This window comes from Mirounga leonina, unplaced genomic scaffold (assembly GCF_011800145.1).
Source record: "Mirounga leonina isolate KUSES-001 unplaced genomic scaffold, KU_Mleo_1.0 Mir_178, whole genome shotgun sequence".
Taxonomy (NCBI): Eukaryota; Metazoa; Chordata; class Mammalia; order Carnivora; family Phocidae; genus Mirounga; species Mirounga leonina.
In genome coordinates, this window is record NW_023270464.1 from 10,250,156 (window position 1) to 10,275,871 (window position 25,716).

General features: G+C 49.8%; 1 protein-coding gene across 2 annotated transcripts in view; it reads left to right on the forward strand.

The window, feature by feature from the left end:
- Nucleotides 1-25,716, forward strand: part of ADAMTS17 (ADAM metallopeptidase with thrombospondin type 1 motif 17) — a 344,744-nt gene that overhangs the window by 74,908 nt on the left and 244,120 nt on the right. For both annotated transcript variants that reach the window (XM_035024022.1, XM_035024023.1), the window contains exons 6-7: nucleotides 530-687; nucleotides 9,201-9,244. In XM_035024022.1, coding sequence (XP_034879913.1) covers nucleotides 530-687; nucleotides 9,201-9,244 — 202 coding nt within the window. The remainder of the gene's footprint in view (nucleotides 1-529; nucleotides 688-9,200; nucleotides 9,245-25,716) is intronic.

Here is a 25,716-nt window from a genome sequence, read left to right on the forward strand (position 1 = left end):
GTGTGCACATGTTCTGCTTGGAATTTCGGGAGAACCCTGAGCAATGAGCCTGTGTGCCTCCCTCCAACCCTCCCAGCACATCTCACATATGCAAATCTAGATGGTGAGGTCTTTGGAAGCCAGTGGCTATACTTTTGAATTTGGATTCACTGTAGCAGTGTTTTCTGGTCTTTGAGTTGAATGCATTCCCATATAATAATGTTATTTGCAGAATCGGGCAATGAACTTGAAAAACAAGAGACCGATGCTTGGTTGGGTATACAGTTCAGTTTGCCAAAAAAAAAAAAAAGAAAAGAAAGAATATTTTTCTTTAATAACATAGTCTTCCACTTGAACTTACAAATAAGGCCCTGGCCTCTCTCTGGGACTGGGCACCTTCCTACCAGCATTAGGGTTGGATTTGGGAGAAGCACATCACTGAATGATGTCCCATCGAGCAGCTCTCTCCACACTATATTCTGAACATAAACTCCGGCTTCCCTGGGTGTTTGCTTCTTTAACTGCCCCCACCGACCCCAATTTCTTTTAGGCCAAATTGTCCATTGGGCACCACGGTGAGCGGTCCCTGGAGAGCTTCTGTCACTGGCAGAATGAGGAATACGGAGGAGCCCGGTACCTCGGCAACAATCAGGTTCCAGGAGGGAAGGATGATACACCCCCGGTGGATGCAGCTGTATTTGTTACCAGGTGAGGCTGGACTTGGTCTGTAGCTGCACGTGCAACAGAGGAAAGACCTGTCCCTCTTTGGAGAGGAAAAGAGGACAGTTTGCTAAGAATTCAGGCTTGGAAATCAGACCTTGCTCCAACTCTCTGAGCCTTGGATTCCTCATCAGTAAAATTGGGGATCTATTACAGTACCTAACCCTTAGTTATGAGGGTTCAGTGAGCACAGGAAGTGCTTTTCATGGTGCCTGGCCCAAAGTAAGGATGCAGTAAGTGCTAGCCATAATTGTTGCTGTTGTTATTATTAATATAAAAGTAGCAAAATTCTGGTTACCCGAGAGTCTTAACACTTCTAAGAAAATGCATCTACTACCTCTCCTGGGCACCAAATAAAACACTCACCAGGCAAGAGCTAACCTGTGTTCGAGGCTGCCTCCCAACTGGCTTGAGCATGCTACTGGGGGGAGAGTGGATAACCCGAGTTCCCTGTGGGAGGGAGTCCATGTAGGCATCCATGTGCTGTGCACGGCCCCAGCCCCGGGGCACTCCTGGGGCAATACCGGTCGGCAGAGATGCCTGGGGAATTCCCATGCACGTTCTGTTGCAAGTAAGGAGCTGAGCTGCTTTCTAGACTACAGAGCTGGACTTTTCCAGACTGCGAGGGACACCAGGGGCCCCGCAGCGGACCACAGAAATGAGACAGCCTTCCACACAGGCAGCAGTCACGTTATTTTAGCTTGCCAGGGCTGCAGTAACAAATGACCACAGACTGGGGGGCTTAGAACAACAGAAATGTATTCTTGCACCGTTTTGGAGGCCAGAAGTCCAAGACACGGTGTGGGCAGGGCCGTGCTCTCTCTGAAGGCTCCAGGAGAGGAGCCTTGCTTCCTTCTTCCTAACTTCCAGTGGTGGCCTGCAATCTTTGGCATCCCTTGTCTTGTAGACGCATGGCTCCGACCTCTCCTTCACTGTCACCCTGTCGTGTGGCCTCCTCCCTCTGTCCCTCTTTGCCTCTTCTCATAAGGACACCAGTCCTTGGATTAGGGCCCAGCTTGGCCCAGTGGGACCTCATCTGAACTTGCTTACACCTGCACTGACCGTCTTTCCAAATAAGATTGCATTCACGGGTACAGGTACCAGGCGTTAGGACTTGAACATATCTGTTTTGGGGGACACAATTTAACCCACAACAGATATGGATATGGCTCTTTCATTTTTCCCTTATGTCTCAAACCTCTCTGAGAAAAACTGATTTGCTTGGGTTCCTTTACTTCCACAATGTAAGTAGAATGCATTATGTATTCACACCAAGACCCCCCCTTTACAAAATAGGCAGAAGTGTTTCTTGATAATTTTAATCTGTCAGATTAAAATATCAAAATGTTATTAGACTTGCTATGAATCTGTCCATTGTGAATTTTAAGGAATTTTAAAAATTAACTTCAGGAAACTACTTCTCAAATTATATATTTTCTTTTTTTTTTCTCCTGAGTTCAGAGGTGAAGCTTTAGATAGGAGCACTTTACCATTCTGTTAGCTTGAGAAAGCCTGCCCCTCTAAGAGGGGCCAGAAAGGCCCTCTGGTGTATCTCTTGAGCCACGTACTGTAAGCCCCTGGCCCAGTGATGCTCTGAAGCTGGCTGGGAAAGTTCTGGCACCTTATCCCCAGGCACCAGGCAATGCAACTGCCTAACTTTCTCCTCTTTAAAAAACATTGCTATCCCCAGACACCAGACACATACCTCATCACCCTTGTGGATGATGCATCAGTCGCCCACCCCAAAGGGTTAAAATGTACTCTGTAGCACACTGATCCCTTATGAGAGCATTTTCTGCTCTTACAGGATGTGATTTAAATGTATAATGGGACATGTGAGAAGACATCTATTCAGTAATTCTGATTGCCTGCCATCCGGCTGGTACCCTACCAGGCACCAAGGACAAGCGATGAGCAGGAGCCGGTTCTTGCTTTGGATCTGGGTTTGCCCACCCCAGGGAGTGCTGGGAGCCTCCAGGTACCACCTCCCCCAGTGGCTCTGCTTCCCCTCCCCGCCGCCTCGTGCTCACTGGCCAGAGGTTGCCATGGCTCCAGGCACTTTGAAGTGGTTTTTGAAGCCTATGGGCCCTGTGGATTGCAGTGTTGGGGTGATAGTACCCTTTGAGAGCGGATTTGATTTGGGGAGCAGGGAAGAGTCTTTGGGAACCATGTCCGCGTACGACTGTAAATTCGCACGACTGATTTTCCAAATGCTAATTAAGTGAGGTCCTAGGGAAGAGCTCTAAATAACATCATCTTTGGAATGTTCAACTAAACTTCCAAGGTCACTACTTTGAAAGTGGTTCGTACCAAAACTAGATAAAATGTACAGGTTCTGGTGTTTGTGAGACCTTTCCCGATGTCGTCTTTTGCCTGCAGTTTCATTCCTTGTCTGGGTCGAGGATGCACTTGCAAGTGGTCTTGGTTTGGGAACGAGTAGCCCCCCCGCCTTTATTTTTCAGAGGCAGTAAGTGTTACTGAGATCAGTGTTGACAAAACTTCTGGATTAGCCTTTCCACAAAATGCCGACGGCAGACGCGAATGCACCCTTGGCCTGAGAAGGCTGTCAGTTAGGTTTCCTGGCTTTCTTTTCTGCTTCCCGCCTCCAACAGACTTACTTACTGTACTGGAAATATTGTGCGTAAAAATGTCAGTATTTTTTTACATCGCACACCCATTAGGTTACATTAGGTTTGGGCTCCTACCCAAAACAAAACAAGACAGAAAATAATGAGCATTGTCAGGATGTGGAGAAACTGGAACCCTTGTGCACTGTTGGTGGGAGATATTAAATGCATCCCCGAAATACTAAATGCAGAATTACCCTTTGCTCCAGCAATCCTACTTCTGAGTGTAGACCCAGAAGCATTGAAATGAGGGTTTCAAAGAGATGTGTGTACCTATGTTCATGGCAGCATGACTCATAATGGCTAAAATGTGGAAGCAACCAAGCGTCCTTTGACGGACGAATGGGTAAACAAAATATGGGCTATGCATACAGTGGAATATTATTCAGCCCTATAAAGGAAGGACATCTTGTCACAGGCCACAACCTGGGTGAACCTGGAGGACGTTATGCTGAGTGAAATACACCAGTCACAAAAAGCCAAATAAGGTATGATTCCACTTATCTGAGGCCCCTAGAGCAGTTAAATTCATAGAGACAGGGTGTAGAGCTGGAGAGAGGAGGAATAGGAAGTTTGATGGATAGAGTTTCAGTTTTGCAAGATGAAAAAGAGTTCTGGAGATTGGTCGCCCAACATTATAAATGCATTGAACATCACCGAACCGTACGCCTAAAAATGTTGAAGATAGCAAATTCTGTGTTATGCGTATTTTATCACAATAAGACCATTTGAAAATTTTTCTAATTAAGCCCTTAGGGGGTGGTCCCGAATGCATGGAGTTGGTTCTGAGGGCAGGTGCTAGGGAAGGGCATGTCTGGAGGCCCCCAAGAGCAAGGTTCCTTCTGCGGCAGGCAGAGCCAACAAAAAGGCCTCCTGCATCTCGGTTAGCTGAGGCCAGCCCGGGAGCTGGCGTTTTCTTTCCCCGTTTCGAGCTGAGCTCTGATGAGCTACCTCAGCGCTCGTTCTTCCTCTTACCTGCTTCTGCGGAGCCGCTGGGCCGAATGGGCCAGTGCCCAGCTCGCTCCCTGGGTCCTCCCAGCTGTGAAATTGAAGACCTCCCAGCAGGACGGGGGAGGCAGCGCTGGAGTCGGGGCTGGGAGCCGAGTTGGCCGAGAGGCATTGTTTAATAATTAGAGGCTGCGAGCTGCAGTTCGCCAGGTTGGGATAACAACGGGCCGATGTTTTCACGGGGAAATGGGGTTTTCACGTGCTGCTCTTGAGAAGCAGCTCTTTCCTCCCGGAGTAATCTGAGCTGAGACAGGGTTGAGGGGCCAGTGTCCCCCAGTCCTGGGACTGAACGCTGGCCAATGCAGGGGTTTCTTCCCGCCTCCCTCCCTTCCTTATGGGCTGTGGCTGAGCCCCAGAGTGCATTCTCTCCTGGACGCCCACCAGCCCTCCAGATGGCCAGGCATAGGGATGTAAGCGTGACATCATGTCCAGCAGAAGCTGCTGAGCCGGAATCCACGGAAGCTGGCTTTCTGGCAGCTGCAGCCGTGTCTGGGGCTAGAAAACACCTCTGAGTGGACGGGGGCTGGGGACCACATGGCACCCACACAGAGGACTGAGGTCTGGGGGGCTTCAGCACCTGGCACCGCTTTACCTTTGGCCCTGCATCTCCCGCAGGAAGCCACGAGAGAGGGATTTCCCCCCCAAACCCAGGTCTGTGCTCCCGGGAGACACCGGGAGCAAACCTGCAGGGCCAGCTCGGGGCTCCACCACAGGTACACCTCCAGATGTCCCTCCACCTTCCCCTCCATGTCACTGCATCCCGCTCCCCAGGAACGGTCTTCTCTTCAGCCTCTGACCAAGGGGGTCTCTTGCAGGCCTAGCTCACGGTGAGAGCTCAGTGAGTATCTGGACCATCGCATTACATTTTTTTCAGGTTTCCAAACATTGCGGAGACAAGGCCACTGGTAAGCTTGCACGGCAAGTTGAAAGTGGTCTGGAAATGTATTTCCGTCAGTAATAAAGGAGCCACTATTAAGCCCCAGCTGTATGCCAGGCAATCGGTTATGCACAAGATTAGGTACATAAATTGTGGGGCCCATTGTGGAATGAAAATAGGGGAGCCTGCCTACTCTTGAGGAACAAGCACTGGAAAGTAAATGGACTAGAGACGGGAGGGCTCTGTCGGGACCCCACTTGAACCCAAGCATGCGGGTTTGGCATGAGTTTGCAGTGGGCACAAGATTACCTAGATGAAGCTGCCCCTGTAGGCAAAGGGCTTGTGTTTTCTGAGAAAGGACCTTGAACAGGAAGGAGAGAGAAGATTCAAATCTTGGCTGACCCTTTCAAGCCAGGCTTCAAATTGAGCTTGGCTCTCCCCTCCGTGAGCAGACCACACTTCCTCCCACTTCCTCGGGAGAAACAATGGATGATGTTGCAGGGTCCATCATTTGAGACCACCTATTTCCCTTCAGAGAAGCCATGGGATGAGAGAACACACAGTGCGCCTGTCAGCCATCAGGGCTGGCTTTCTCCAAGATGGAACCATCTCCTACTCAGTTCTATTTAGTTCTTGACTGTGGGGCCGACGGTCCCGTGCGCTTTCTCCTTTTGCCCAGGCTTTAGTCGTGTTCACTCTGGGAAACCCTAGAGCAAGGTGTTGGGCCACCCTGATCCTTGTGTGCATGTGACGTTCGAGACATTCAAGTGGGAGGGGGTGTCCGATCAACAGTGTTGAGCTGGGGTCAGATAGATAGCAGAGCAGGGAGAATGTTTATGTCCCCAATTTTATTTGTTTGGTTTTCTCTGTGCTGCTGATGCTTCCTCACCACCTTCTACTGCCTGATAATTAGTCTTTTAGAAGGTCTTTTGTTTTGAGTTTTTAAAGATTTTATTTTATTTTTTATTTTTTTTTTATTTGACACAGAGAGAGAGGGAACACAAGCAGGGGGAGCGGGAGAGGGAGAAGCAGACTCTCCGCTGAGCAGGGAGCCCGATGCGGGGCTCGATCCCAGGACCCTGGGATCATGACCTGAGCCGAAGGCAGACGCCCAACGACCGAGCCACCCAGGCGCCCCTGTTTTGAGTTTTTAATTCCAGTTAGTTAACTTACAGTGTTAGTGTTATACTAGTTTCAGGTGTCCAATATAGTGATTCAGCACTTCCATATATCACCCAGTGCTCATCATAAGTGCCTTCCTTCATCCCTGTCACCTGTTTCATCCATTCCCCCCACCCACCTCCCCTCTGGTAACCATCAGTTTGTTCTCTCTAGTTAAGAGTCTGTTTCTTGGGGCGCCTGGGTGGCTCAGTTGGTTAAGCGTCTGCCTCCAGTTCAGGTCATGATCCCAAGGTCCTGGGATCAAGCCCCATGTCCCACTCCTGGCTCAGCAGGGAGCCTGCTTCTCCCTCTCCCTCTGCTGCTCCCCCTGCTTGTGCTCTCTCTCTCTCTCTCTCAAATAAATAGGTAAAACCTTTAAAAAAAAAAAAAGTCTTGTTTCTTGGTTTGTCTCTCTTTTTCCCTTTGCTCGTCTCTTTTGTTTCTTAAATTCCATGTATGAGTGGGATCATATTTTGTGTTTCTCTGACTGGCTTACTTCACTTAGCATTATACTCTCTAGCTCCATCCACGTCATTGCAAATGGCAAGATGTCATTCTTTTTGATGGCTGAGTAACATTCCATTGTGTGTGTGTGTGTGTGTGTGCGCGCGCGCGCGTGTATACACACCACATCTTCTTTATCCCTTCATCTATTGTTGGACACGGGTTGTGCCATATCTTAGCTATTGTAAATAATGCTGCTGTAAATATAGGGGTACATGTATCCCTTTGAATTAGTGTTTTTGTATTCTCACTGCTGGGTATTTACCCAAAGAATAGAAAAACACTAAAAGGTCATCTTTGACAGAAAAAAATCAAGGCTTCCTTTTATGGCTCCTATAGTTATCCCCCTTTCCCTGCAAGTTCCTGTGGTTTTGGAGTGGGACTGTGACAAGTGTAGGGTTCTTTTTTTTTTTTTTCAAATGTGGGATTCTTGAAGGCTTCCTTTTTTCCTTTGTTAAAACGGTCTTCAAATTGATTATCAAAACATATAGGTTTGTTATGAAAAAGTTAGAAACTTGCAGTGAGCAGAACCTGTGTGGGGTTGGCCCCAGCTCCTCCTCCGCGTTTCTTTGGCCAGTTTCGGGGCCACGCCTTCAAAGCTGCCCCCTCCTCTCTTCTGGGCTTGCAGGCTGGCCGGTGCATCTGGTTCTGTAGATCAGGAGCCCGAGCAGAATCTGTGGGTCTGAGTAGGCGGGTGGAGTCTTTGACAAAGCTCAGGTGAGCCTGAGCCTCAGGTGAACCTGAAGCCAAGCCAGAGTTGGGAACACACAGCTCTGCCCCATTTCCGCTGAGAGGCGTCAGGTGTGGGTCACAGTTTGGAGGCAAATACAACAGAACATGCTGTGCATCTGAATGGGATTGATGTGGAGGGAGAAGGAAAGAGGACCATACAGAGTTAGGTTAGGAGAGTGACACATTCCCTTCTCTGTCATCATGCCCACTGTGAATGGCAGGTCAGAGCCTTCCCTGAGAAGAGATTTTGACAGAGGGTAGTGGAGGAATTGAGGAGTTGACCTGATGTCAGGGTGTCAGAAAGGGGAAAAGTGGCCCAGCCCGGACCTGCCACTTTCTTTGACAACTGGGCTTAGTGCCCACCTTGTCTGGCTGGCCCCATCTTCCTTCCCAGAAGAACTTCAGCATGAGAAGAAGTGGCTTCAGAACACACCTTCTAAACCTGAAGGAGTTTAAGGGAGTGGGCATTTTCTGTCAGCTCCCCACGGCCCCCATGAGCAGATGAGCATGGGGCCCTGGGGTGGGGAGAGGGAGGACCAGACCGCTGTTGCCTTGCCCAGTCCCAGGCAACCGGAGATCAGGTCAGCCCCTAACTGTGGGAATGCTCTGGTTTTGGGGAAAAAAGGGCCCAGACCTATTGTTTCAAACATGAGTGGCTAGAGACCATAGTGAACCCCTGGGGCTGGACCAGCTTTTGAGCTGCTCTCCACACACACACACACACCCACACACACACACACACACCCCGGGGGCGGGGATCCTGGGAAGCTTTAAAGGATCTAACTTTAAGAAATCACTTTCCAGGGCACCTGGGTGGCTCAGTTGGTTAAGCGTCTGCCTTCGGCTCAGGTCATGATCCCAGGGTCCTGGGATCGAGCCCCGCATCGGGCTCCCTGCTCAGCGGGGAGTCTGCTTCTCCCTCTCCCACTCCCCCTGCTTGTGTTCCTGCTCTCGCTGTGTCTCTCTGTCAAACAAATAAAATCTTTAAAAAAAAAAAATCTTGGGCGCCTAGGTGGCTCAGTTGGTTAAGCGACTGCCTTCGGCTCAGGTCATGATCCTGGAGTCCCTGGATCGAGTCCCGCATCGGGCTCCCTGCTCGGCAGGGAGTCTGCTTCTCCCTCTGACCCTCCTTCCTCTCATGCTCTCTGTCTCAAATAAATAAATAAAATCTTTAAAAAAAAAAAGAAATCACTTTCCATGATCTTCTCATATAAGTGCTATGTGGTCACTTCAGCATCTAAAGCCAGTTGCCGCCCACGTAGAGTCGTTTGGGGTAGTCACTATAGTTTGATGATATTGCAGAGTAATTGTCTCTGATGCAGGACTTGCAGTTGTTGGAGGGAGCCCTCCCAGCAACCAAGTGTTAGGTGGAGTTTAGCTACAAAAGGAGGGCCTCCCAGTTGGGAACATTGTGGATGGGTGACTCTTGACAAATGGCTAGTTGTTGTTCTTGGCTGACCTGTGACAGCTTCGGCAGTGACCTTGCTATGGGCAGGACGACTAGTCAAGCTTAGCGGACAGTATTTTCTTCTCCCATTCTCGGGGGCCACCGCATACGACTGACCATGTCTGTCTTTGTGTTCCTTTTTTAGGACAGATTTCTGCGTACACAAAGATGAACCATGTGACACCGTTGGTAAGTTGGGAAGCAGAATAATAATTTAGGGGGCTGCTGAACCCCGTGATAATCTGGAGACCTGGTAGCACTTACAGTCCGGAGGAGCTGTCCTCAGACAAACCCTGTCTTTCCTGCGGCCTCTTTTCTTGTAAACTGGTCCTTTGACTTCATGTGACTTCATCTTTTGTTCCTGGTAAGTGTTGAGGTTGCTCACGGCAGAAAGCATCAAGATGGATGTTGAATAAGGAAGATATGAAAAGTTAAACCCACGGGAGGTGCCCCCAGGCCTCAAGGTGACCGTGGTTGGGGGCACACTTGGCTCTGAGCCTCTTGGCCACTCACGCAGGCAGGGGACCCCACAGAGTTACACCATTGTAATGAGAGCTTCCCCGTTCGCTCTCATGCGTGCGGATGATCGTTACCAGTGTCCTAAGCGGTGAGGTGGGACTGTGCGGGTGTGAGGCTGGTCTCCTCCGCCAGGCTGGGCACCAGGCTCATTGCTTTCTGGTCACAAGGTCCCAAGACTGACACACAACACGGCAAGGCACGTTTTCCTTCTTCCCCTCCGGAGGCTCTCTCCTCTACCTTCACTTCCTCCCCCAGCTTTTCCCTGTTTGCCGTTTTCCCTTCTGTCCTATCTTCCTTAGTATCTGGCTTGTTCTTGACAGGTCATAAATTTCCACTTGGAACCAGTCTTTGAGCGTAGGAATAGGGTGCTTGCTTAACAGGAAACAACACCAAGACAGTTTCTAATTTTGACAGCTATGGCACAAACCTTTATTCTCCAGGAGCTCAAAATATGGCACCACCAAGAGCAAGATTCTGAATGCGATGTGCTTAGAATTGCAGGAAAACAGTATAGGATCGACAAATGTATATTATTGTGGGATTCAAATGTTTAAAAACCTGTGCTTCCTAGGGAGTCCTAGCAGTGGGTAACCCTTCGCTCTGGCTCAGCCACATACGAGCTGGGTGACCTTGAGTAAATCTCCATAAAAACAGTCATTTTGCACTAGGTGACTTAAAAGGCCCTTCAAAATCGAGCATGATGCTCGCTAGCATTCATGTCCCATTTTAGAGTTTACAAAATGATTTTTTTTTATATTCTATTTCATCAATCCCCTACACAAATGCAAGAGACAGGTGTCAAAAACTGACCAACCAACCCATGCTTCATTCTCTGGGGCCGTCTCCAGAAAGGAATCACTACCCTAAGCAACGTGAGCTGGGCTTCAACAGAGGGAGAGCTGATGCCCGTCGAACCCGTCAAAATCTGGTTGGGGCTAGACCAGTGCGGCTTGAGCTCGGTCCGTTGACAGAGCTGCGAAAGCATGTTGTGTCTTGAGGGTGCCGTTCTTTCCCCGTGTTCACGAGTCAGCTTCTGTGCTTGTGCTGGGAGGGGGCCCTGCCGCAGGCTCGCCCCCGAGGAGGTGCTGACCCATCAGATTGCCCATGCCTGTACCCCTTCCCCGAAAGACTCTGTGCCCTTCACCCGTGTGTCCTTCAGTGCCCAGCCCAGTCACCGCTGTTAATTGATTGAATGAATGAACGAGCAAATGAATCTGAATGCAGATGAAGGAACTCCAGCACTTCTGAATAACCAGCGTTTTTTTTTTTTTTTTAAAGATTTTATTTATTTATTTGACAGCGAGAGAGGGAATACAAGCAGGGGGAATGGGAGAGGGAGAAGCAGGCTTCCTGCGGAGCAGGGAGCCCCATGCGGGGCTCGATCCCAGGACCCCAGGATCATGACCTGAGCTGAAGGCAGACGCTTAACGACTGAGCCACCCAGGCGCCCCTGAATAACCAGCATTTTTATCACATGGTTTTCTTCCATAGGAATTTATAGCTGGCTCTTTTTTCTTTTGAGTATACAACTTTCCTGTCAACCATTCATTGTGATTACGTACTCTATTTCAGACCCCCTGTTGAAGAGCGGACAGCTAGTTCTGTCTTCTTTCTTTCTTCTACACCATGTCATGGTACTTATATTCACCTGCTGGAGTTACTCTAACAAGAGTACTTATATTCACCTGCTGGAGTTACTCTAACAAAACACCGTAGTCCGGGCGGCGTCAACAACAGAAATTTGTCTCGCGGTTTTAGAGGCTGGAGGTCCAAGATCAAGGTGTCAGCCCAGTCGGTTTCTCCGGAGGCCTCTCCCCTTGGCTTGCAGATGGCTCCCTTCTCCCTGTGTCTTCACGTGGTCTTCCCTGTGTGTGCTCGTGTCCTGATGACCTCTTCTTACAAGGACTCCAGTCAGATTAGCGCCCCACTCTCATGACCCCATTTAACCTTAATCACCTTTTTAAACACCCTATCTCCAAACACATTTACATCAGGGGTTAGCACTCCAACATATGAATTTCGGGGAGAGGGGGGCACCGTTCAGTCCATAACACTACTCATTTGACACTTTGCATACTGCTGGTGAAATCTTATGTCCTGTGTGACCTCCCAGGTGTGCATGCGTCTCATTTCCTCCACAAAATCTTTTAATTGCATGGACCAGCTGTAATCATTCTTTATGTGACAGCCGCTTAGCTCAAGGCTGAACCAGCCCTGTCTCGTACTTCCTTATTGCATGCTCTTTCCAATACGTCGGTGATTTTCAGCTTCTATGAAGGAAATGAATCCCTTCCTTAAAAACAAAAAACAAAACAAAACAAAACTTACATGGTGCTTTTGTTTTAACGTGCCATAATTTATTTGTACTTATTATCAAGTCGGTTCATAAGAACAGTGGTGATTCCATGAAGAGAAAAATTTGAAAGCTGAGGTTATGACAGGTTTATAGTAGTCTCATCCAATTTATTTCTGTACTTTTTTTTTTTACCTTTTATTTTGCAATAATTATAGAATCATTGACAGTTGCAAAAGAAGTTCAGAGAAGTCTCTTGTACCTATCACGTTGCTTTCTCCCATGGTTGCATCTTATGTAACCGTAGTGTATTTCCAAAACTGGGAAATTGATTGGCACAGTACAATGAGCTAGACTACAGATCCTACTCAGGTTTCACCGGTTTTTGCAGGAACTTGTTTCGGGGTATGTTTTTACATATGGCTCCATGCCATTTTGTTACGTATGTAGATTCATCCAACCACCAAGACAGTCAGGATCAGAACTGGTCCATCACCTCCAAGCAGCTCCCTTGGGCTGCTCCTGTAAATCTCCTTCTCCCTCCCCCTTTCCCTACCTCCTTCCCTCCCTTTCCTTAACCCCTGGCTACCGTGTATCTGTATTCCAACTCTATAATTTTGTCATTCCAGCATCCAATTTATTTTTGTATTTGTTTTGATTCCACAGAATGGAAAAACAATCTGAATCATATAGATATGTGGTTGCCAGTGCTAAGAGATTTTGAACAGCTATCTTCGGATCTCAGGGTCAGGCTTTGGCAGGAGGGGCTGTGCCCTCGGTTTTGCAGAAAATGGGATACTGTGGCACCTCGAGAAACTAGAAGCTTGGGGATTGCCGGTGTTTTAGAATTTGGCACATAATAGTGTTTTCTGTTTGCTTTCTTGGTTTGATTCAGGTATAAACTTACATACAGCAAAGGGTACAAATTTTGGTGGATTTTTAATTTATGCCTGTGCTTTTTTTTTTTTTTAGTTTATCTTATATTTATTGAAATAGTTTTAAAGCAGCGCTTTGAATTCTCTTTTAACCTATTTTTCAAATGGTGGTAAATGTATATAACAAAATTTATACATAAAATCTTAACCATTTTTAAGTATGTAGTTCAGTGGCATTAGGCACATCCACGCTGTTGTACAATCATATGCCTGTATTCTCAAAACCACTACTCAGATTAAGGTATGGAATGTCATCAGCCCCCTCAGAGGTTCCCTCATGCCCCCTCCCAGCCACTCTCCCCACAAAGGTAACTTGCTGTTGTAAACGTTTTAACCACTGTCCTAAAAAGTAGCTTAGAATAGATTTCATTTTTATTTTTATTTATTTATTTTTAAAGATTTTATTTCTTCATTTGACAGAGACACAGCGAGAGCAGGAACACAAGCAGGGGGCATGGGAGAGGGAGAAGCAGGCTTCCGGCAGAGCAGGGAGCCTGATGCGGGGCTCGATCCCAGGACACTGGGATCATGACCTGAGCCGAAGGCAGACGCTTAATGACTGAGCCACCTAGGTGCCCCTACAATAGATTTCTTTCTTTCTTTTTTTTTTTTTACTAAAGATTTTATTTATTTATTTGAGAGAGAGAGTGAGAGAGAGAAAGAGCACAAGAGGAGGGAGCGGGAGAGGGAGAAGCAGACTCCCTGCTGAGCAGGGAGCCCGATGCGGGACTCGATCCTGGGACTCCAGGATCATGACCTGAGCCGAAGGCAGTCGCTTAACCAGCTGAGCCACCCAGGTGCCCCCCTACAATAGATTTCAAAGTGAAATTCGAACGATTCATTTGGAGAACCTCTGAGGTAGCTAGTGGAGTTTGGGGTTCTGTTAAAAAATACTTCCCCTGCTCAGTCTGCATGAGCCCATTTCAGCAGACCAGGATCCTGATTGCGAGGAACAGGCAAAAAGGGCATTTACCAGAAGGGGGCTGCCCACGTGGGTGGCAGATCTGGTTGGAACACAGCACCCCAGGCAGCCCTGGCAGGTGAGGCTGTAGACGCCATGCAGAGGTCAGTGGCAGGGCCTGTGGGGGATGGCCTCCATCTGCCCCAACAACCGGCTGCTTGTCACCTGCCATCGGTCGTGTGGCCTGCAGCTCCTCAGCCCACCGGCACGGGCCTGAGGGAGGCTCTGGCTCTTTGCGCTTCCACGGCGGGTGGGGTGGGGGCAGTGGTACTTCCCACATCAGTGCACGGGAAGGCGTTCTCCAGAGGGGGTCGACGTGCTTTAGCCAGGGGGAAGGATGGATGCTGGACATTCCAGAACCACCAATGTCCACTACATCCCTGACCCTTTCGTGAAGATTGACATAGGAGAAATGCACGTGTCTGCAGCTTACTGTCTGTGCACGTTACAGGGATCCTGCTGACATAGGCAAGGAGGGCTTCCCTGGCCTTAGCTCCAAGGTGGTCCTGACCCCATGAGGGGAGAGGCCTCATCAAGCTGCCTGCACAGACGGATGAGCACGCTTTTAAAACAATCCTACCTGACGGACCCTCCCTCCCAAGCTCTGCCAGTCCTGGCCACTATGGAAGGAGAAGGGATGGCAGCACAGAGGTCCTGCTGATCTCCACCTTTTAGGAGGACACCTACAGGGAGAAAAGGCAATGCTTAACATTTTTCCAGAAGGTTCTGGAAAAACAGCTTTGTTGCTAAGAGAAGCAGCTGCTTCACCCCTCACTGGGTGGTCCCTACTTTGCACACTTGAGACCTTGGCTTTGTGGGGGTGTGGGCTTTTCCTCCATTGAATTGCTTCATCCTGAGGAAAAAGCTGTCCTAGGCAAGAAGGAGTGTGAAGGGTCGAGACCTCTGGAAGCCTCTGTTCACCCTTCGCATTCCTCTTCCCAACGCACATACCTCTGGGCGTCTATAGGTGGTACCTGAGCAGACTGGATGATCAAACACATCTCAGTTACATGGCATTTGTCCAGGTCCCACCCTTAGCTGTAAACTGAGCTCTGGTGATTTTTTGTTTTGTTTTGTTTTTGGACAACAACCGTATTCAAGCTTCACGAATTTAGTTCTAATTATTGGGATTTGTATTTCTTCCTTGATCGCTCTCATTTTTTTAATTAATGGAAAAGCCTCCTTTCTCCCATTGCTGCCAAGTCAAGGGATGTGATATGTGATAATCCTGCACAAAAGGACAATGGAAATGTTCAGCGGCCTCATGAAATGTTTCACACACGCGGCCAGGGAGATGCCGCTGAGGGACTCCAAGACTGGTCCATGCACTGGGGCCCTGCTGCTCTGGACTGAGGGCCCCGTGGCTGTCCCGGAACCTGGGTGTCCCTGTGTGGCTCACAACGCTGGTGCTGAGCTCCCCGATAGGTCTGGGCAGCCCCGTGGGGTCGGAGCATCACCCACCAGGATGAAGCAGACATACCTGCTTTGGAAGTCTGTTTCAGGCCAGCCTCCAGGAGGCCACGGAAGGAAGATTTGCTGGGAAACCAGTGAGAGACGAGGGTGAGTGGGGCAAGTGTCCTAACACTGCACCTGTTGGGTTTTTATTAAATAAGAGCGTCAGAATTTCTGAACTATGTCACGTCTAATTAGGGCTTAGGCAAGAAAGTCTTGTATGTATTAAAAAACAACATCAAAACGTATCCCTCTGGCTGTACTTTATCCCCCCACCCTCATCACTCATCACTCTGGAGGACCTTTGGGTATTCCAGTCCTGGTGCTGTGGCTGAAAAACTGTGTAGACCCCTTTTGGAATTTCCTTCAGGATGCACATTCATTTTTTGGTGTTTTCCTGGTGTTGCTAGGCCTTCTTTCTGTGAGGGCGGTTTTGAATTATAGAGGTGTCAAAGGTTCTGTGTGCTGAATGCAGCCGGAAAGTACCGTTTGAGATAAAAATACAAAAGTTTTACTAGTAAGACTGAACTTCGGGTTTGTTTCTGAGAGCTTTCCTATGGGTTTGTTTGCTCTATTTTGTTATGCCTCGTGACCTGACAGACGTCAGGGTTCAGTTTTGCTTCAAAATTATTTGTCAGAAGTAGGCTCCAGATGTTTGTCCCCAAAGGGCAATTACCCCATTGAGTGAGCAAGCTCTGATGTGTCTTCCTTATAACCCCACCTCATTCTGGTCTCAGTGTCAGGCTGACACTGTCTACCTTAAGAGGCTTCCAGAAGAGAAGGCTTAACAATCGATGATATGTTAGTTGTCCCAAATCAGATGACCTGAGATCTTCAGCATGTTCATCTGTTTTTCAGAAGTTAGATTGGTATTTATAGTCAGGCTCTTGACCATGAGCTGTGATTTTTGTGTGTGTGAGGTTTTATGAAAGGCTTCAATTTTGGAAATCAAATATGCATGCATCATCTAGCAATCAGGGATTCAGACTGTTCGGGCAAGTGCTGCCTTCCTCCTCATACGAAGAAAAAAAAAAATTGGCCATCCTCTTAAGAGAGGACAGTTGCATTCTGTTAATGTGAGGGCTGTGCTCTCTGCGCATTCAGCTTGGATTTCTCAGCCAACAGAAATTATCTGGGAAAGCTAAATAGTATATACTTCAGGAGGCTGGCTTCTTCCTTCACCTGTGCAGGTTTAGAGTGGTTTCTCAAAAATGGCAAGTTGCGTCTGGATGTTGGAGAGGGTCTTCTAAAAGACCTTTGATGGAGCTGCCATGCCCAAGGAGAACAGAAGCGGGCAGGCACGGGGTGGGCCCGGCAGCGGCGGGGGGGGGTCCTCTGGCCTGTTTAGCGCTCTGGCTGTCCTGTGGCATGACCTGGAGATAGTGATTGGAGAGAATGAAAAGACGAACGAGTGTGTGTGTGTGTGTGTGTGTGTACATGCATGCATGCATACATATGTACGTACACACATACCCGGACACACGCACATGCCTAAGTGCGTGCACGTATGGTGGAAGTGTGTGTAATGGGTGTACGTACTTCCTGTACCTTGAAGTCTGGAGGGGCTTCCTTTGTGCTCACAAACTTCGGTGAGCTCCCCAGGAGGGAGCTGCCCTGACAGCGCCCACCAGCCCTGGCACTGACACAAGAGCCCAGGGCGGGAGGTTTCTGTTGGGGACTTGGCAGGAAGTCCCCCGCTGAAACCAGTTGCCCCGGGGGGACCAAATTCAACTTTTCTTCTTCCTTGTGCCAGGGTCACGTTTAAGGTTACATAATGGCCGAGATACGTTTTCCAGTGGTGACAAATACAGGGGGATGTTTTGCATGGGGTAGGCTCCCGCCAGCCCTTGGGAGATTGCGGCTCTGTTTCTTCTGGAACTATACAGAGACCAACAAAACACAGAGCCGTGCTTGATTGCCTTTAGGGCTGGAAAGCAAGAGGGCTGCACACAAGAGAGCTTGGCCCTGGCAGGGTTTCCAGCCGTGGTCCTTCAAATGCAGGCTTTGGAACCCCCTTCTATGTTAGCTCAGGAAGTAGATGCCTTGTGGACGGTGTCCTTCCCCGAGACTGCTGATTAGCACCGTTCCAGGTTCTGCACTCGGGTGGCTTGAAAGGGGCTCTGAAACCGATGCCCTTCCAGTTAGGTGGCCCCGATACACGAGGTGTTGGTGACCCTCCCTGCTGTCATTTATCATGGGCCTAGGCATGATATGGGCAGAGACTGTCCGTCTCCGTTGTTCTCTCTCTGTTTCCACCTCACGCCTGGAGGAGTGCTTTATGATGAGCTTGGACTGAAGTGGGATGCTGCATCTCATATTTGGCGTGGCTCTTCCTCAGGGCATGCAACTCTCAGTCAGTCCCGACCCTTTATTAGCTTTGTTAGAAACAACCACCAAAACCTCTCCTCAAATCGGGGGGGAAGGATAGGGAGTAGAATCATAAACAGGAAACTAGGTCTTCGTGAGATGCCTTTTGTGTAATTGTGTGTCCTGACGCACTCTTGGTGCCTGTGTGCTTCCTGCATGTTGAGAGCCTGAGGAGTGGGCCGAAGGTGAGGGGGCCGGTTTCACATCTGCCGCCGGTCCAGTGGGAACAAAGAATTGGAGAAGGGCTCCCACCGCTGCTTTCTTTACAGTGTGACCCTCATGGTGGTCCCTTGTACCACCCAAAGAACCCCGTCATCTCCACAGTGAACACTGAGCCATCCGCAGGGACCGCAGTTGGCTTGGTGTGATGGTCTGAGCATCAGCCCTGCACCTAGACGTGGGTTCGAGTCCTGCCTCCGCCACTGTCCTTGTGTGAGTCATCCCAAATCTCCAACTCTGTTTTCTCATCTATAAAATGGGAATAAGACTACCCAGGGTTATTCTGAGGGTGAAATGAGATGATTGATCACACCCGTTAGGATGGCTGTTGCCCAAAAGAACCCTAGAAAATACAAGTGATGGTGAAGATGTGGAGGTAAGGGGAGCCCTTATGTACCTCTATAGGGAAGGTATGGTTCATCTGCTATGGAAAATAGTATGGTGGTTCCTCAGAAAATAAAAATATCTGGGAATTCCTTCTCTAGATATATACCCAAGAGAAATGGGACTCGAACAGGTATTTCTACATCCACATTCATAGCAGCATTATTCACAAAGAAGTAACTCAGGTGTCCTCTGAACGGTGAATGGATAAAATACAGTGTGTGTGTGTGTGTGTGTGTGTATTACTCAGCCTTAAAAATGAAGGGTTTTCTGAGATATGCTATAACCTGGATAAAACTTGAAGGCATTATGTGAAATGAAATAAGCCTGTCACAAAAAGTCAAATAATGCATGATTCCATTTATGTGAGGTTCCTAGAATCAAAATCATGGAGAGAGAAAGTAGGACGGCAGAGGTTGGAGGGGAGGGAGAATGAAGAGTTAGTGTTTAGTGAGTGTTGAGTTTCAGTTTGGAAAGATGAAAAATCTCAGGGTGCCTGGATGGCTCAGTCGGTTAAGCATCTGCTTTCAGCTTGGGTCATGATCCCAGAGTCCTGGGATCAAGCCCCACATTGGGCTCCCTGCTCAGTGGGGGGCCTGCTTCTCCTTCTCCCTCTGCTGTTCCCCCTGCTTGTGCTCTCTCACTCTCTCTCTGTCAAATAAATAAAATCGTTAAAAAAAAAAAAAAGAAAAAGATGAAAAAGCTCTCAAGATGGATGGTGGTGATGGTTGCACCACAATGTGAATGTATTTAATGCTATTGAAATGTGTACTTAAAAATGGTTAAAATGGTAAATTTTGTGTTATATATACTAAAATAGTTTAATTTTTTTTTATTTAAGATTTTATTTATATGAGAGAGAGAGAGAGACAGAGTGAGAGAGAGCATGAGAGCTGGGTGAGGAGCAAAGGGAAAAGCAGACTCCCCACTGAGCCGGGAGCCTGATGCAGGGCTCCATCCCAGGACTCTGGGATCATGACCTGAGCCGAAGGCAGATGTTTAACCGATGAGCCACTGTGGCGTCCCTACAATTTTCTTTTTTTTGAGGCGAGATGACCAAAAGAGCAAAGTTACGAATTTTGTGTACTACCCCCTTCTCAAGATTTCTTCTAAGAAGAATCGGTCAGGATGGAAGAAGTACAATTTCCAGAGAAGGGGGTTCTTTCTTGTGCTTCCCTCCCTGGGAGGCCGGGTGGGAGGTGAGGAGCTATAAGCCGCTGCAGGACCTTGGGGAGTATGCAGGGCACAGCAGGGAGGGAGGAAGAGATGAACCTGTACAGGCTGGGAGAGGATGAGGCTCTGGGTCCGGGGAAGAGTCAAGAGAGGAGAGAGCATTCTAAGAAGCATTGCTGGGGGGTTGAATTATAGAGCCTTCTTTAATATTCTTAGAGAGATGCAAGTAGGAATTAGGGGACCCTTTGCAAGTTTCTTTGGTTGCTTAGTGTGCTTCTTTGGCTTAGATTCCTGGGCCAGATTGGACCATGCAGGCCACTGAGACTTAGTGAAGTGTTACCGCTGATATTTTGGGACCATAGGCCATCGTCATCTGTGTCTGGCATTAAAATCATCACTTTACAGTTGAGCCAAGAGTTCACTTTCTCAGTGACTGTTCAACTGTTGGATTCATGGTGTAGAGAGCTGGGGTTGGTCACATTCAAGCCATGTGGTTAATGCTCAGAATTAACCACAGGGTAGGATGTGTGTGACCTTCCAGAGGCGGAACTACAATTTGGGGAAGTATGTTTGTTCCTTGTATAGTTCAGGCAGTTGGCCAGAATCCTGTGGTCTTTGTGAGCTCCTTAAATTGAAGAATCCCAGCTCCCCTGTATGAAGTTGAAAGTTGGATCTGAGTTTTCTAGCTCAGTTTCTACAAATATGCAGCTCGAGACTTAAGAGTGCTTCAGGACAGGGAGAGGAGGTCATGTCAGGCCAGCCTATGGGTCTGTTCTGTTGCAGACACCAGATCTGGGCCTGACTATTATTTAGGGTTTGGATTCAAACAGCCTTGGAATTACTGGCATAGACAACTTGGATCAGAAATTCTTGACAAGTGCTGTTGTGGGGGGAGGGGCTCCATTGATGCACCAGAAAGGCTGAGTCCTGGCTGGGAAGGGCTGAGTCCTGGTTAAGAAGGGGCTGAGTCATGGTTAGGAAGGGCTGAGTCCTGGTTAGGAGGGAGTGAGTCCTGGTTAGGAAGGGTTGAGCCATCGTTAGGAAGGGGCTGAGTTCTGGCTAGAAAGGTCCAAGTCCTGGTTAGAAAGGTCTGAGTCCTGGTTGGGAAGGGGCTGGGTCCTGGTTAGGAGAGACTGAGTCCTGGTTAGGAAGTGTCTGAGTTCTGGTTGGAAAGGGGCTGAGTCCTGGTTAGGAAGGGCTAAGTCTTGGTTAAGAAGGGGCTGAGTCATGGTTAGGAAGGGATAAGTTCTGGTTAGGAAGGGCTGAATCCTGGTTAGGAGGGAGTGAGTCCTGGTTAGGAAGGGTTGAGCCATCGTTAGGAAGGGGCTGAGTTCTGGCTAGAAAGGTCTGAGTCCTGGTTGGGAAGGGGCTGGGTCCTGGTTAGGAGAGACTGAGTCCTGGTTAGGAAGTGTCTGAGTTCTGGTTGGAAAGGGGCTGAGTCTTGGTTAGGAAGGGCTGAGCCATCATTAGGAAGGGACTGAGTTCTGGTTAGAAAGATCCGCGCCATGGTTAAGAAGAGGCTGAGCCATGGTTGGGAAGGGACTGAACCATGGTTAGGAAGGGGCTGAGTCCTGGTTAGAAAGGTCTGAGTCCTGGTTAGGAAGGATCTGAGTCCTGGTTGGGAAGGTGTGAGTCTTGGTTAGGAAGGACTGAGCCATCATTAGGAAGGGGCTAGGTCCTGGTTAGGAGAGACCGAGTCCTGGTTAGGAAGTGTCTGAGTTCTGGTTGGGAAGGGACTGAGTCCTAGTTGGGAAAGGGCTGGGTCCTGGTTGGGAAAGGGCTGAGTTAGGAGGGACTGAGTCCTGGTTAGGAAGGGTCTGAGTGCTGGTTAGGAAGAGTCTGAGTCCTGGGCCCATCCTGAGGGTAGGGCTAATTTCCCCAGAGGGGAAATTTACTATCTCCTGCTCTGAGAGTAGTGAGGCCCCGATGGGTGGGATTCATATCTGATTTCTTTATCAAGTCGAGTAAATAAGGGCGATATGTCCTTGTCCACCCTCCTCCTGGCCACACCGGCCTTCTCTTTGCAGTGCCCTGGCCCTCGGTCCAACAGCACGAGGCAGGTTAAGGAACCCGGCGGCTCAGGAGACATTCACGTGTGGACAAGGTGCCAGACTCTGTGGCTCTGGAGCACTTCTCTGGGGCTCCCTCCTCCAGGATCCTCTTCTCTGCTCACATCCACGAAAGGTAGCCTCTTCCAGCTCTTCAGCCCCCTTCCAGCTCCTCTTGGTCACGAGCACTGTCTTCACCAGCTTGGGCTGCCTTAGCAGAACACCCCAGGCTGGCCGGCTTCAACCACAGACATTTGTTTCTCACAGCTCCGGAGGCTGGGAAGTCCCAGATCAAGGTGCCGGCCAATTCGGTGTCTGCTGAGGTCCAGCTTCCCAGCTTGCTGATGACCACTGAGTCCTCACTGGCGGAGAGCGAGCCAGTGAGCCCGGTCTGTCTTCCTCTTCTTAGAAGGACACTCATCCCGCCATGGGGGCTCCACCCCTGTGACTCATCTAAATCTGATCATCTCCCAAAGGCCCCCACCTCCTGAAAGCACCCCCCTGGGGGTCAGGACCTCCATAAATGACTTTGGCGGGGGGCACGCAAACATGCAGCCATAGCAGGCAGCGGCAGGCGACAGTAGCACCTCACAAGCCTGGGGGTGGTGCCAAGATGCATCCAAGCCTTCTTTGAACTTCCCCTTGGAATGGGGAGGGGCTTTGCTCTCAACAGAGCCTTCTGCTGTATCCCCGCACCGGCCCCGGGTGGACAGATGGCGTGCATGCTGCTGCTTGGCCTGTTTTCCAGGGGTGAGGGGGCTGCCACCACTGTTTGTCGGGGACTTTGGTGTCAGATGCTTCATGCTCGTAATTCATTTAATCCTCCCGAATCTCTGAGGAAGTGCTGCTAATTTCACCTGTGGGGAAACTGAGGCACGGGGCGATAACTAGCTTGCCCAGAGCCCCACACCACGTGTTAAGTGGTGGAGCCAACACTTGACCCCAGACAGTTTAGTTCCAGTCTTTTAACTCTTTCTTGCCTTTCAATAGCCTTTTAAGTGAAGTATCATTATTCCTGTGAGCAGATGGGGAAACTGAGCCCCCAAAAGGATACATTCTTGTCTGAAATTATACCATTAATGAGTGACAGCTGATATCGAAGGAACTCACTGGAAAGCCTGAGGGTTTAACTCCTCTAACTCTCTTGCCACATTTGTGCCCATTTGGTTTTCTCTTTCCATCATGATGTGTACCCAGCATGGCCTTCTTTTCCCAGTCTCTCTCCTGCACTGTTTTCAGAATTGACCTTTGTCCTTGCAGATACTTTGCTTCTCCAGGCTTTACATTCATGCATATTTTTTGAGTACCCGTTATGTGCGAAGCACTGCTCCAAGCCTGGGGACAGTAGAGGTACAAAACCAAGGCCCCTGTCTTTGTGGCACTGACATTTGAGCGGAGGGGATGGCTGTGTGTGATCTAGAAGTAAACTCAAGAGTAGGAGTAGAGATCATCGGTGAAGAGGAAAAGTAGGGAAGGGGCATCAGGATTTGGGGAGGTGGGACTTCGGATTTTAGCTGGAGTGGCCAAGGACTTTGGTGAGAGGGTGACATTTGGCAATCAGACTCTTCGCCTGTAGTCTCTTTGGCCGGCCAGGGCTTCTAGAGGTATTGACGTTAACCATGCCACAAATACTAATCTCTAAGAGCAAAGGGAGGGTCCCCAGGGTGAGCAGCCATCCCACAGTGGGGACCAGCAGGGCATCCCCGGCCCCCTTCACCTCTGCCTTCCTTATGCAGGACCCTTGGCTCTGCTTCTCAGCCACAGTCAGACCTGGGTTTGGGTCCTCACACTGCTGTTTACTTGATATTGGGCATGTCACTTAATAAACTTAGCAGTCCTCAGTTGCCCTATCTGTAGGAGATCTCGACATCCCCCTGCAGGCTTGTCCCCCGCCCCACGTGCCTGTGGGGAACCCTGATTGATGGCGAGTGCTCTGCACATCTTGTCTGCCTCCTTTCAGTTGGCCCCAGGCCTTCCTGCCCCGCCGCCCCCAGCCTGTCCCTGTGTGGGTCTTCTGGAAAGGGCGCTGGGGCAGGGCTTCAGAGCAAGTCCGGTTGATGGCTCCTCAGGCAGGAGTCACAGTGTGAGCGGGGACAGCTGAGACAAAGGGTAGACGCCGGGGGGCCTGATGTTTATTGAGGTTTTCCCAGCTGCTGGGTGCTGTGCCGGCACCTCGTGTCGAAGGTACAGCTTCCTGGCAGATGAAGGAGCCAATGCTGAGTTTACCCCAAGTTGCACGGCGGCAAGTGTGGGCCAGCCTGACCCCCGATCTGTGCTTGTGCCAGAGCAGGGAGCTGACTCCGGGGCAAGGTCGTGGACGCCTCGGCGGGGGGAGAGCCCGGCTCGCAGGTTTGGATTTGAGTCTGGGCCGGGAGGGAGTGGAAGTTTGGAAGTTTCCAACATGGCCTCTGGTTTTTCCCCAGGCCTGTGTCAAGAATCCCAGCTCTGCTAACCATGGAAACCCGGGCAAGTGGCTTGTCCTCAAGTTTCAGTTTCCTGGGGCACAATGTAAAATGGGCACAATGATAATGCCTCTTTGTGTGGTAGGTGTGGAAAGGAAATGAGACAGTGTAGGCAGAGGGCCTAGAACTCACAACAAATGCTCCATCTGCGCAGGCTCTGTTGGCCTTGTTTCGGTGCCCCTTGCCCCCGACAGGTGTCAGAGAGGACCCGGAAGTCCTCTGTCTCCTGCTGTTCAGGAAGAGAGGTGCTCAAAGCTGATGTGTCTTAAAGGGGGATCTCTGACCACAGCTTTAGCACCACCTGGGCAGGTGGTAGAGATGCACATTCTTGGCCCCGCCCAAGCCCTTCTGTAGCTGGGTTTCTTTGCAGTCTGTTTTCACAAGCTCTCGGGGGATTCTGATGTGCTCTCAGATTTGAGAACCACTGACCTACACCTTGGCAGTACCAGAGAAACAGGACTGAATTCTACTGGGGCGGGGCTGGGTGTGGGTGTGGGTGTGTGTAGGGTGGGAGGGGACAAGGGGATCTTCGCCTGCCAGCTCAGTGAAGCTAGATAGATGCCCAGCAGCGGAACCAGGGCGGCACATTGTGGACCCCTTCCCCAGTGTCGGCACCGCTGACTTCCTCCCCTGAGCAGGCTCTAATATTCTGGTCAGTAGAATCCTCGCCCTGTCACTGCTGAAGAAGACACAGTCCCGGAATACTATTCTGTCATCCCCCCCCCACCCCCTCCCTGCCTGCCCCCCCTGCCCCCTCCCCCGAGAGAATCTTCTGGCTTCCTGCCCCACTGCGGGGCCATTTGGGCCTTTTTCTCAAATTGCCAAAAGGTGCTGCTTTTACTTTTCCCACGCATTCCAGGGTTTTTTTGGTTGGTTTGTTTTGGTTTTTTTACTCTATGAAAATGATTAGCGGTTTTTGCTTTTGTTTTTTTCGGAAGAGCCAATTCAACTTACTGCTTCCCTCTCTCATGTTCTCACCACTTTTCTCTTGTTTGGTGTCCTACTATTCCAGATAGGTCTTACTGTCTCCGGTGCCCCATGGTTACAAATCAGCACCAAACAGCTGTGCCTGGGCCGTAGAGGGGGCTGCCTTGGGAGGCCTGTGGCTCCCCCCACCCCCCCAGCCACCTGGCTGGGCTGCTGATGAAGTGGAGGGGTTCCCTCCCGGAGCCCCCGGGGCCGGTCTCTTCGGGGGGCTGGTTACAGCATTTCTGTTGCCACAGAGCTCCGGTTGCCAAGGTAAACGTAAGTTTTGAGATAAAGTGGAAACCGCAAGAGGTTTTGTTTTTTTTTTTTATCTTGGAAAAGGAAATCAATAAGACAGTTGCTGTGTTGGGCCAAGCAGTCTTTTTCCTCCACGCCCAGATTTGCACGGGCTGCGTGTAAAAGTCAGGGAGAGCTGTGGACGCAGGGATTATGGCTAAGGCCCCGGAGGCAGGTCACAGAAGCAGGAGGAGGGGCTCTGGAGGCACGCTGGCTCCACTCCCTGCTCCCTACTAGCCTGTGACCTCGGGTTTCTTCCCTGCACCCTCCTCAGCGGTGGAATCGGGATGGGGGTGGCTGCCCGCCTGGCAGGGTGCTCAGGAGTGAGTAGGCCCACAAATGTAAAGCATTTGGCCCAGCGCCTGCCTGCCTTGTGGAAAGTGGTGGCTGTGATTTTTATTAGCCATTTCTAGGAGTCGACTGGCCATCTCATAGTCTGTGTTTCAGAAGGCACCTGGTAGGTCTGACCCACCGGCAGTTCCCATCTGCTGTGCCTTCAGAACAGATTCTGATTAAAAGATTCTCTTTTAAGCACACCCGCTGCTTCCCCTGTGGTCCAGGCCTTGTCTCCAGGCCTCCGTGGTG